Here is a 13519-nt window from a genome sequence, read left to right as displayed (position 1 = left end):
TTGGGTGTTCACTACTGTAATGTTAAATACATGAAGAATTTTCAAATTCTCAAAATATCTATATGCCTTTAGAAGCAGGTTTTTTTAACTTCGTAAAACATACTATTAAAGGGTGTGACTGAATGAAAGAAGGGAAAATGCTGAAGCCAGATGTGAAATGCTGCTTTCCCCCTCAGTGCTTCCTAATGGGCAAGTTGAGGAAAAGTTTAGGGGACAGGAGTTGTCTCCTTATTCTTCCTTGTTTGTGCCACCAAGAGAAGGCCTTGGAGCAGTTTTATTCTCAGCTCTGGTGGAGTGCAGTCCTGCTTGATGTGCAGCTCCACTGTGCTCACTGAGACTGGCAACACTAAGTGCAGTCAGGAAAGCTGCATCAAAAAAGCTGTGACAAACTTTGCTGCAGTGTTTGTGATAATTTCAGTGATATGTAGAACTACACTGTATGCCCTGAACTTGTTTAATAAGCAAGATTGTATTAGATAATGCTGAAGTTTCCTAAATTTATATACACTGACTTCTAAAAGAGCATTAGTAAAAAGTGTTTGTATAGCCATTTTTGGCCTTAGCTATGACTGAAGAGAAATCAAATTAATAGAAGATGCTGAAGGTGAAAAAGATCAAAGAAAACTGAGATAGTCTACAAGTAAAGGTTAATAACTAGACTGGCAGCAAAGAAAATTATTATATCTGTCTACCACACTGTTGTGAGCTGACCATGGATTGCAGCCAGATGCTGACCCCGTCACTCACTGCCCCCTCCATAACAGGACAGGGGGAGAAAAAGCTCATAGGTCAAGATAAAGACAGATCACTTACCAATTGCCGTCATGGGCAGAATAGATCTGTCTTGGGAAAAATGAATTTAACTGACTGCCAGTTAAAACAGATGTGAATAGTGAGAAAGCCAGAAATTAAACCACCACCTTCCCCAGCCACCCCTTTCTGCCAGGCGCGATTTCACACACGCACGGGCCCCTCCCCGCCTCGGAGCGGCGCTCTGGGGATGGGGGATCCCAACCAGCACAGACCACCTCCTGCCTGCCCTCCTGCTCCTCACGCTTGTGCCCTGCTCACCGAGGGCTCCTGGCCTTGGGCCGCAGTTCCTGCCAGGAGCGCGGGCTGCACCGACGGCTCGTCTCCTCAGGGCTCCGCCGAGGGCTTCTCCGGGGACTCCTCTCCTCAGGGCTCCTCTCCTCACGGAGCGCGGGCTCCATCGAGGGCCTCTCTCCTTCGGGCCGCAGTTCCTGCCGATAAGGATTAAATTGCTCCCAGCCATAGTGGAGAAGGGATTTTACTGGTGTTCATTTTCAAACGCACTTGCTGATAACAGGGACCTTTTAGCTCCTCCCTTTGTGGGATAGTTGCCTTAGAAGAAAAAATGTGCCGCAAAATTGTCATGCAAGAAGAGGAGGGAAGAGACCCCGTGGAAGTTGCACGCTGCTCAGGAGAACAGGCTGGATTCCCCACAGAGCAGAGGTGAGATGTGCATACTTGTGGAGAGGGAAGGAGGTTTTAGGTGTGGAAGGAGAGAACTGCTGCAAGAGTACTAATGGCATAGCCAAAGCCACCTCTCTGGCCGTGGTGATGGCAGTAAAGGTACATAATGGACTAAGTCAGGGCAGGCCAAGTACTACAAAATAAGAATAGGATTTGAGGTTGCTCATGGGTTTTAAATTTTTGGGATATTGTAGGTAGTTGGATAATAAGGATTAGTATTGTAGAGCTTTGTTGTTTGGGGGTTTTTTAAGTTCTCATTTCAGGTGCTTAAAATTTTCATAGAATTTTCTGGAAACTTGATGTAAATTTTAAGAGCAAAACTGATACCGAGCATGGAAGAAATCAACAGTTATAAGTGACTGACAGGGTTTTAACTGTATAAACTGGTCTTGCTAATGCCACATTCAATTTAAATCTCTCTTTTAAGTGTTAGTAGATGATTTTTGAAGTATGAGTCCTCATGCCTTGCTTTTTTGTACATGGCTGGGCAGTGCTGAGGGACGCTGGTGACCTCCATCCTGTGGGGTTTTGCCATCATATCTCTATGTTCATCTCTTAGCAAAAATGACCTTGCTGTCTAATGTAGGCTTTTCAACTGCAGAAAAATATCACTATATAGAGTCATTAAGGTTGGAAAAGACCTCCAAGGTCATCAAGTCCAACCTTTGACCTCATAACACCATGCCCTGGAGTCTAGAAACTTTCTTGTAAAACTTGATCAAAAGTGGTGTCACAGTGTTACCCAGGCTGAAGAATTGCACTGCTTTTAATACATAGAAGTTCGTATGTTATGTTCCCAAGTAACTTGTGGAGTTAAAGTGGTGTTTTTCCCTTAGTATTTAAGGGAATACCTTTCCCCCCTCGCTGAGTATTGGCACTTTCTTTTACCTTCACAAGCAGTGATATTCACTGAACATGGTTACAGCCGAAGTAGTCGTTATTACTTTTGTATCAAAGTAGCATGCAAACAGGAAAAGCCTGGTTGGTATTCATAGCTGTGTGGTTTTCATCAATCGTAAAAGCAGCAGAGAATCAGCTCAGGAAGGGCAGCAGTCCCGGGGCTTGACCAGCAGTGCTTATGTAAGTGGCACAGAATCTTGTCAGGTTGGTATTCTCCATCTCTGAATGACTTGTATTTTGGAAAAATAATTTAATAACTTTAAAAAACAGATTTTAACTAGGCATATGCTGTAAAATAGGTCCAAATATTAGTTGCACCTAATGGCTAATAACTTTAATGCTTTTTAATAAGTAGAAAAATAAACAGAAAAACTCTGAAACAACAAATGAGGGCAGCTTGCATCTCAGCTATTGGCCAAATAGCTAGTTCATTGTGACTTATTATTGAATTTTTTTTGAAACATTTATGAAGGTGTGGAACAAAGTTTTCATTGTGGAAGAGTAATACTAACTACAACTTAGTAGGAAAGAACTGTGTAAGTAAATGGCAGGTAGTAAACTGAGTATATATATCTATTTTAAGAAGTTACCATTTTCTAGAAGGTGATTACTGGAATAATTCTGAAACAGTGATAATTTCTGTCTCTGGTGCTTAGCTTTGCTCAAATTTAGTTAACAGTTGGACTGAAATTGCGAGGACATTTTCATTTTTTGCTCTTTTTTTATGCTGTATTGAGACCACCTGTATCTGTAAGTTGAAGTAAAGTAGGCAGGCTTTACAGGAGATGAATGCAGTGTGGACTGAAACACATCATCGTAACAATTAGGTCTAAATCCTGTTCCCACCCGAAGGGCTCCATTACCATCTTCTGATTTGATGCTCTTCCCTGGTTTGTCAGAGAATTGGTTAATAGGCAAGTATCTATTAACTGGAACTGCAAAGCTGGAATTAAAGAAGGTAAAAATAGTGTAAAGGAAAAGCCTGTAGAACTGCAGTTATGTTTTGCTCTTTTATTTTTCTACATTACTTAAAACAATGTTTAATAGCACTGTATCTTATTTTTTACAACAAAATATTTTCACGTCTTCATTTCATGCTTCTAACTGAAAGCTTCACACAACAGTCACCAAATGTCAGCACCTAAATCTTCATAATATTGTCATTCTGTAGTGCAGTTTTTTCTCGTTTGAGACTAGAGTTAAGAGATCTTACTCTGTATTCAATGTTGTCTTATTTTTTTCTAAGTGCAAAATGTTTTTAAGGGGGGGATAAACATTTACAGTGTATTGGTAGCAAGGCCATGGTTCTAACGTAAAGAGTTAACACTGGTGTTCATTCATTAACTAAAGAATCAAAAGTTTTACTTTTCTTATACTTGGTTTCTGTTTGCACATGATAATATATGCTATATGAAATGGTCAGACTCAGTTGTATCAAAAAAACCCCAAAACAATGATATTTTTATTTAGTGGTAGGTATTTGTTTCTTTAAACTTGTTTTTGCAGGTGATAAACTGAACTACCTTATGATTTGGGTATATATTATAGACCTTTAAAAATGCAGACAATTCTAAACAATTTTTTAGGGTCAAAAATTCAGATATCCATTAAGCTTCTTAAAGAAATGGAAAAATGAAAGTAATAAAAATGCCCAACAATATATTTTAATGTAAGTAAATTCTTGAACGTGGTATTTTTATACAAAGATATATTTTAATCATAGATGCTGTTCTATTCCTCAGTCAAATATTATGACAAATACAGGACACAAACCCACTGTATTGCAATGATTAGAACACCACTTCTCAACCTTCTTTATAGAAAACCCCAACCCAAACACTAAAGAAAACCCACCCCAACAAAAAACAACCCCCCAAACCAAACACAAAAACCCAACCCCCCAAACTCCAGACATCTATATCCTCAGCTGGTGTAAAGCAGCACAGCATCTTTGAAGTCACACAAACACAGCTGGCTGCTGAGAATCCAGCCCTGGAGATGTAGAGCACGGCAGCAGTCTGATGTGAGACAGGTATAGCCACAGGAGTTCCAAAGCACTCCAGCAGAGCAGGTTCAGACAAGTGCATTTCAGTGCACCCAGCATATTTCAAATGCTGTGCTAGTTATGTGCATTCAATTTTTGATGACATTTTTCATAACAAGAACAGCAGAAACAACAGGAATTTTGAAAATAAAGATAGACTATTTAAATAGAGGATAAAAATCTTAACACTACTAGGTAGACATGTTAAATAAAAACTGTCTGTAGGTTTATAATAAATTACAAATAACCTTTGGGTTTGAGTCTGATGCAGTATTTAGAGAGAAGTGATATAATTCAACGCCTGGATCTGTAGAGCTACTGAAGTGCATTTCAAAGTACTGCAGTGATATGAAACTAAACCCTTTAACATAAATTATACAGTGCTCTGTGTAAAATTATAAATTGATAGTAAGTAATTATGTTGGATCATAGCCAGTGAAGTGTTGATAGACCAGGTGAATTGAATGTGTAGTTCGTTCCTTTTCTGTGGAAGCTAGTTAGCAAATGTGGGGCATAATTTCATGCTGGCACTTGTTAATGGATGGGTAATGAATCATGCCACAGAACTCCTTAGAAACATGAAGAAAAGGAAACTGTAGTTCAATAAAAATGATAAAGTGCTTTAAATGATCATTTGTTGTGTACTATATTGTTTCTCATGTTGTGGTAGACATCAAAACCAACTCAATGAAATATGGCAGTGCTGTTGAGTAAGTAAATCTGAGCCTGTTACTTACTGTAGTCAGTGTTTCCATGTATTTTCTGGTCTTGATGTTAGACTTAGTTTACTGTGAGGTCAGAGGAGAAGCTTATAGTACAGGCTGAAGTTGCACATACATAAAGATCACCATAAATATTTTCTATTTTGAAGTTTTCATTTGCAACAACATGGATGTAAGAAGAAGGAAGCAAAAAGAGCAAACTGGAAACAGTTCAAATCCAGTGTGTGTGGCCAGTGGGCCTGAAATATGCTGTTCAGTTTTGTAAGTCAGAAGAAGATTGCTGGAAATGTACAGAAATCTGAGAATTTATTCCAAGTTCATTGCGTGATAGCTGCTATAATATGGATGCTTCTTCCATGGCTTCAATCCACCTAGAAAGGGCAGAAAAGAAAAAGCGGTACATATAAAACTATATACATTTTTAGAAGATATGTATTTTAAGAAAAATAAGTACTTTAAGAACATAAAGCTTGAAGAAGACTGTATTTTCCATCCTACCTCTGATGAGGAACTACAGTTTTGTGATTAAAGCAGGGAGTACTGGGACTCCTGCTTTCTAGTGCAATCTTAACCAGTAAATTATTGTAAAGTCTCAAAGACAGTTAAGTGCTGTCTTAGAATAGGAAAGATGAAACCACTGAAGTATGTTTAAAAGCAACAAAACCTCCTATAAACACTCATTTCCTTTCCTGTGTGTCTTGAGGTGCTAGCATTTTTAATATAAATTTTGTGACTATTTTATTATGTGGAAGCAGTAGCATTAGAATTGAGAAAAATAAGCAATTATTTGTTGATGAGAAAACTAAGATTGAACATATAAATTGAACATATAAATCAGAGAAGCTTCTGTACAGTAATCACCTGTGACAGACTTCTAGACATGCCTCTTGAGACTCAGTCTCCTCTTTAGCCATAGGAGGAGCAAATTCTCCTTCCTAAAGGAAATTAAAAGCACCAGGTAGATTTTTTAAGTCACTCAGGCCAGTCACATGTAATTTGGCTTAATCAACACTCTGAAAGTTGCTTGCTTCCTCTGTCATGAAGGCATTCTGAACTGAAGGAGAGGGGAAAGCCCTATGTAAGCTTTTGGACCTGTGCACTGGCTAGTGTGGAAGTCAACCCCCATACCTCTGTGCTGAATTGTTATCCTCTGCTCGGAAGCTATAAAAGAGAGTCTGCTTGTGGTAGAGATGAAAAACTGCATCTGTGCTTCCATCCTCTTTTTCTGGGGCAATGGTGAAACCCAGCAAAGGCAAACTCTCTGTAGCCACTTTGTCCTGAAAAGCAAAGAAGTGAACCAAAATTTAGAGAGAAGGCTTGTAACAGTTTGAGGGCTCTTTCTGAAAACCAAATGATACAACCCTGCTGTGACAGAAATGCAAAAGCAGTAGTGTGAATGTTCTGCTGGACTCGTGGCTCTTACCTAAACCAGAGCAGTGCCTGTACTGCACATTTTTATCTAGTCTGAGTACTGAACTTGAACACCACCTCTGAAAATCCAGTTCTTCGTGATCATCCACATGGCCATGCAGGTCAAATTAGCCACAACACTGATGGCTGTCTTTGACATAACGGTCCAGGAGGCGAAGCAGAGATTATTGAGAGTATAGGACAGTCCAGCAGCAGTTTGGAAAGCCTGAGACTCTCTCCCAGTTATGTTTCTTTCAATAATTTTTTTTTACTGGGTGCAAATAGTAGTCTTTTTGGTGCCTCATCATTTCCTTTCAAAGCACTAGTGACTTTTTCAGAAATCTGCTCTTTCTCAAACAGCACACTTGCTTTCCTAAAGGCTGGTTTGAAATTTCCTAGCTGGTAATGCAATTAATTGTTAATTTAGTCCCAAGAAACTTCCACAAATTTTGCTTGCTAGACATGGCTTTGCAGAAGTCAAAGAAAACAATAAGCCTTAATTGAATTGCAGTTTAGCTGTTAGTGAAAGCTGCAGTTTTGATCACCGTATTGAGGCAGTGATTATATGTGTATGTTGGCTTTGCCTGTGCTATTAGAACGTACATTGCAGACTGGGAATGCAAAGTGTAATTAGGCATTGTTGCTTTTTCCCTATTGTTGAACCAGAAATGATCCCTTTTAAGCTTAGGTGAGGTAAGGTAAATGTGTGGGATACGGAATTTGATTATAATGGTCTGAACTGCTGGTCAAATCACGAACCCTTTTGTGCCTCAATCTTCTCATCCGTTTAAAGGGGATAACATTGCTTCATGCAACCATCACATGATGTTTGCAAAGTATTCTGAGGGCCTAAAGTACCAAGTATTGCTTTTTACAAGTTTTTGCATTGTCCTTTTTTTCAGCAAAATGAATTTTATGGTTTTGCTTATGAAACCTGTCCATTATAACCAAACTTTATATTACACTTCAAGTTTATTTGTATGGCAGCTATTATAAAATAAGAAAAGGGACTGGGAAAGGACAAAATACATAAAAATGATCTAGTTGATACCTGGCCTCCTTGGCTGTAAGGAGGAGCTTACAGACCAACAGAGCTGGCATTATACTGACTTCTGCAGACTGTCTCCTCTCTTTACCTGTTGGTACTAGTAGGACAAGTATGTCTTACTTATACTTGCAAAACTACAAGATTCTCCTCCCCACCAGAAATGGATCATAGTGCTATCTATCTACAAAATATCTGGCAGTTATCAAGGTACACCAGAGAATGCTGAAGGATCTTGAAGTCTTTGGGTGTAAATATTTACACTAAGGTTCACTGTGGTTGACAGTTTATAATAGCATGAATAGCAAGAAGTCAGATAATGATCTGAAGTTCAAATAATGAAGGGCAGTGTCTGAAGGCTGCCAAGGTCCAGCTAGGGCTGTGGCTGAGCTCCCTGGGGATTCAGTCTGTTAGGACCAGGTCTCAGAAGGCAGATAGTTGTGAGAACTACCATTTCTACCTTTCCCATTTCCTGGTTCTGCCTGTAGGGAGTAAAGAAGAGATCTCAGATAAGAAAGTACTTCAAGTCAGATTGCACAGTACCTCATTTGCTATGTAGGTGTAGAGGACTTTGCCTTTGATAACAAACCAGCGTTTCTTCCAGTGTCTTTTGCCTCCCTTACATCTGCTGAGGTAACCACTGATGGTAGCTCCCTCTTCTGAGGCTGCCACCTGGAGCAAGGTAGGAGAAATCAGGATTTGTAACAGCAAAGGCTTTTCCACTCCTGAATATGCATGCTTGCATCACACCAGACAACTAGGTGAAACTGTAAGTAGACCATTAAAAGTATTGATACAGAAAAATTATAAGCATGGTGTTAGGGTTCTTTTTAACTGTTTGAATATTTATAGTTAAATTTTGTTCTCAGTAACTCTAATGGGAAATATGCAGTTGAGTTATTATTCAGGTCAGTAAGCTTACAGTTGTGTTCTGAAAAGCCAGACTTGTCCCTTTTCCAAGGTCTGGGGTATTTTTGTATTTTAAAGGTGCATGCTTCCAAAAGTGAATTACAGTCTTGTGGCTGAACACTTTCAAGCCATGGGTATATTTAGGGCTTTGCTATGGTTTTATATTAATTTATATCAATCACTTAATGATGACTTGGTTTCATTTGTGTAATAATATTTCTGAGAAGAGTTGCCCCTCTCACAGAAATATTCTGAGATCTAAGTGCTTAATGTTCTTAAAAATCCAGATTTTGAGTAGCTGGAACTATACACTTGCACACACACGCACACACACAGTGCAGTGTACATCATTAATTACAGCAGTAAACAGTATTGGATTTAGAAACAAAGAGCAGAGATTCAAAACCAGCTTTTGTAGCACTGACAGAAGAGAAAACTGAGCATTTATATAGCAGTGTTTTGCAGCAGAACAGAAATGTGCCAGGACATGGAGTAATGCTATTATGAGATAGTTCATGTTAATAAACATGTGCTGCCTCCATGTGGATAGAAAGGTGATGCTTTTTCCCTCGTGAGGTTTAAATTCTGCCTGCTGGCTCTTTCAATATTAAGTTTGTGTGTTTGTGTTACATGGTTGTATCTCTGGCGCAGTTTCACCAACAAACCTCAAGAGATTCCAGTGTCTTGACTCTACAGTGAGTTCAGCAAGATGTTTGCACTCTCATTTCTTTATACAGTGATAAATACCTGCAGGAAATGGAAGTACCTTGCTATGCTCAAGTTCAATGGGCAGCTTAGCTACTTAGAATACATCAAAATGATTGGCACCTTGTTCCTGGAAAGAAAACTAATACAGCTTTAGAAATCATGGCCCTATTGAAATTGGTGGGAATTTTGTTTACATTGGTAAGATTGTCAGTGTCTATGATCTGCTCTGTTGTTCTGTCTAGTACCTTGAAGGTGGTTTAGTTTTTTTCAAGACTTCACAGGCTGATGAGCAAATTAAAGTATCATACTCTAACTGGGTTTCTCAGTGGGCTCAAGACACTTCTGTGGTATCTCCAGAGCTCAGAGTATTTTTGTATTTTAAACACTACTGTGAAAAACAAAAAAATAATTGCATGATGAAAGTAAACCAAGGCATGTGCTGAGCCTACTGCATACAGTATAAACATAGCTGCTGAAGTAAGAGCACAGAGTTTCCTCGAGTCTCCTGCCTTTCTCAGGCAGCTTGGTCCTACCTCCATGAGAGCTGAAGGGATCTTCTTCTGTTTCTTAAAAGATGAATAATGAATATTGTGGAAAACAGAGAAGGCACTGCTTGAACACCTGGATGAAGTTGGAGGGAAGCTCATGCTTAGTGGCCGCTCTGCAAGATTAAGAAAATTCAGAAAGGGAAGGGGGAAATGGATGAGTTGATACATATCAGGCTGTGTAAGAGACACACAATGTAAATGACTAAGGAAAATGCAACGCCTCCTTCACACTCAGTTTTTATTTTAGCCTTTCTTTCAAATCACCTCTTTAAGTCTGATCAGTGGATTCCATAGCACCCTTTTTTAATAACCTACAGGTGCTTGAAAGAAGCCTGCAAGAAAGCTGGCAAAGCACAGCACAGCTTGTTTTCTTGTTATTTAAAATGAGCATTAAGCAAATGGCTTTGACATCTTCTCTATGTTCTATAACATCTTTGCAGGATAGATTCACTAATGGGACATTCTTTCTGTATGAACCATTTTCTTTGAATTCTGCATGGGAGACAGTTCTTCTGGCTCTGAAAATCTCCATTAACTCCACTTGTCTGAGTTCACATCTTCATGATTCCACTTCTGGCAACACACATTATTTGAAAGCTCTTAGTAAAAGATGGCATTGTTTTAGCACAAGTCTGAAGTACCGCTTCTTGGACACAGAGTGGCTTGGAGATGCTTTTTTTGGCTGTTGTGACAGCACCTGTTCATGCGTTTGCTTGGCTAGTGTGAATTTCTTCAGTCAGAGTGGAAAAACTAAACTTCATTGTCCACACCTTTTTATTCTTGACTTATTAAAAGTATAATATGCTTTTTATTAGAGATTGTCTACATGAGTAGTTGTACAAGAAAATTATGTCCTATTCCCTCTCTGTTCATATATTTGTAACCCCTCTCCCCCTTTTGTCTTTGATTTGAATGTGTATTTACATCAGAAAAGAGACTTACATATTAGGATAATAATACAGTTCTAGATAGGCAGTAGCTCTTCTGCTTTGAATTTATGCTTTCATCTGTAACCAGATTAACTCCCTATGTAGAAAAGCTCTTAGTGACTCTGCACTTTACCCCGGCATTTCTTTTTGTAAAAGCTACAACATGGATGAGGACAGTGAAGAACCACAAAGCCATTGTTTTACTTTAATGGATAATTAATTAGAAATGACAGAATAAAACAGTTCAGTTAGAAGGAGCCTACAACAATCATCTAGTTCAACTGCCTGACCAATTCAAGGCTGCTCAAAAGTCAAATCATGTTATTAAGAGCATTGTTCAAATGTCCTTTAAACACTGAGAAGCATAGGGCATTGACCACCTCTCTAGAAAGCCTGTTCCAATGTTTGGCCACCGTCTGGGAAAAGAAAGGTTTCCTCATGTCAAGTCAGAACCTCCCCTGATGAAGCTTTGAACCACTCTCATGTGTCTTGTCACTGCGTCACACGGAAAAGAGATCAGCACCACTGTCTCCACGACCCCTCCTCAGGAAGCTGCAGAGAGCAATATCACCCCTCAGCCTCCTTATCTCCAGAGGAGACAAACCCAGAGTTCTCAGTTGCTCCTCATAGGACATAGTTTTTACCATTATTCTGGTTTATTAAAATGGTCAGGGAAGCCCTCAGAGAACCTGGCTTAGAATCATAGAAGATTTGGGTTGGAATGGACCTTAAAGCTCATCTCATTCCAGCCCCTGCCATGGGCAGGGACACCTTCCACTATTCCGAGTTGCTCCAAGCCTTGTCCAGCCTGGTCTTGAACACTGCCAGGGATGGGGCAGCCACAGCTTCTCTGGGCAACCTGTGCCAGGGCCTCCCCACCCTCACAGCCAAGAATTTCTTTTGTATATCTAACCTAAATTTGCCCTCTTTCCATTTGAGAAAACAGTTTGCTAAACTTGATTTTATGTCTTGCTAAACAGTTTCAGCTACCATTAAAACCTGGCTCTCCTGGAACCTCAATACACATGCCTCAAGCTTGAGGCATATTTAACAAAATACAACATAGTAGGCAGGTCCTAAAGCCTCCTCATCATATAGGAAGGAAATCAATTTGTCAGTTTTGCCAAGAATGAAAAAATCCTACCTCTTTTATTAAGTTCCACGTAGCAGCTATCACAGACTTTGGCTGCTTGATCTTTAAGGTACTTCATAGGGTACTTGTTTCTTGAACAATTTCGACATACAATCTGTTCCATCAAGAAGAGATGCATGTAAATATAATTTATATTTATAGATATGCACATACAAAACAAATCCCCTCACCTTGCTGGGAGAGGAAGATGGATAGTGGACCAGAAATGGTTCTCTCCTAAAACTGGCAGCCAGGGAAAGTCTGCCGACTGAAATATGATTGCTGTAGGCTTCCACTGTTGTGAGCCAAGCAGAATTGAACACTGTATTTAGTTGTACACCATTGCTGTGTCCATCTCCTCAGGAACTTACACCTTCCCTAGTAGTGAACTGTAGAATGACACCTTTAAAATTACTTCTGTTTTCATAGCTTTGTTAGTAACATTGTTTTCTTAAGCAAGCTTGCATGTTCCTGCAATCCCTGTGTGACTGATTTTCTCTGTGGAATTAGAAAAAAGATTAAGTAAACGGGGGGGTTTTATACTAGCAAAAATCACTGGTCGTTTTATTAAAATTTTTTAAAAAATCAGGTTAAAAGACAGCCATGGTTTAAAACATGACTGCAGGTTTATGTATATAAGCGAATCTCTAGAGTCAGGAATAAAGGGACAAAACCAAAAAACCTTATAGATCCCCTTAGCTTTAGGGCAAAAGGCAACAGCTCTTCAATGGAGCAAAGAGGAAACTTTTCCTTTGGTCACTGGCCAAACCATGCTCTACTGCCAAATTTCTTCACTTTTCTTGGAAGATAATTTTACCAGATGTTATTAGAGACAGGTCACGGAGTACATGTGTTACTGCTCTGGTCCAGAAGAGAGCCTGTATTTTTAGTGTATTGCTTCTTGTCTCAGAGCTAGCTATATATCAGATATAATGGCTGCACCCAGCAATAATTATCTTGTCAGGCTTTAACCCGCCTTCAGGAACTCCTTTTACCCCTTAAGGCAAGGTTACTGTTGTTTCTTCTAGGACATTAGGAACCTAATTACCTAATTTAGCAAAGCACTCACAGGTTCTGTGAGAAGTCAAATTCAGGTCTTGGATGTTGCTACAAATTTGCAGAAGTTGCAGCAGTAGCAGCCAGCAGCCCAGAGGTGCGACTAAAGCCCCCCTAGAAGCTTGTACAGCTCTTACCTTCCCACAGGCATGGCAGTGATGTCGCCTCAGAGTGAGCGTAAAGTCACAGCCACAGTTCATGCACATCATGACATGGGACACAGGTACCAAAGTAGGAGGCCTCTCACCCAAGGGTATTCCAAGCCTTTCCCTTAGCTTAAAATCAAACAAGAATAAATGAAAAAGCATCCGCACTTTCAAAGTGCACTCAGTCAGCCCTGTTCCATCCCATACAATTCTCATCTCATTTCAATCTACCTTCTCCTGTTAAGATCCCCAAATTTCCTCATTCTTAATGCACTTTTAAGTGACATACAACTGCTTCAGCACTGAAAGATTAGGACATGGTGCTCTTAAATCCAGAGTCACAACAAGTAAAAATCCATGCAAATCTATTTTTGGTGAGATCCTGACAGTCTTCCATGCCAGACAAGTATCTGATTATCTGCATATGAAAATTACAGGTAAGAACATGATTTAAACCCATCTTTTTGTAAGAAACT

General features: G+C 39.5%; 1 protein-coding gene across 2 annotated transcripts in view; it reads right to left on the bottom strand.

Moving 5' to 3' along the window:
- Positions 1 to 3390: 3390 nt before the first annotated feature.
- The window catches only part of FGD5 (FYVE, RhoGEF and PH domain containing 5), an 87775-nt gene continuing 77646 nt past the window's right edge, over positions 3391 to 13519 (bottom strand). For both annotated transcript variants that reach the window (XM_027746408.2, XM_027746410.2), the window contains exons 16-21: positions 13035 to 13172; positions 11854 to 11956; positions 9766 to 9893; positions 8159 to 8287; positions 6289 to 6437; positions 3391 to 5531 (exon numbers count right to left, since the gene is read on the bottom strand). In XM_027746408.2, the coding sequence (XP_027602209.1) occupies positions 5495 to 5531; positions 6289 to 6437; positions 8159 to 8287; positions 9766 to 9893; positions 11854 to 11956; positions 13035 to 13172 (684 nt within the window). In that variant the 3' untranslated portion in view covers positions 3391 to 5494. The remainder of the gene's footprint in view (positions 5532 to 6288; positions 6438 to 8158; positions 8288 to 9765; positions 9894 to 11853; positions 11957 to 13034; positions 13173 to 13519) is intronic.

The sequence above is a fragment of the Pipra filicauda genome, unplaced genomic scaffold (genome assembly GCF_003945595.2).
Source record: "Pipra filicauda isolate LSUMZ 115617 unplaced genomic scaffold, ASM394559v2 scaffold139_size1960392_pilon, whole genome shotgun sequence".
NCBI classification, from domain to species: Eukaryota; Metazoa; Chordata; class Aves; order Passeriformes; family Pipridae; genus Pipra; species Pipra filicauda.
Note: the sequence above shows the minus strand (reverse complement) of the source record. Positions and strands in the feature narration are given on the sequence as shown.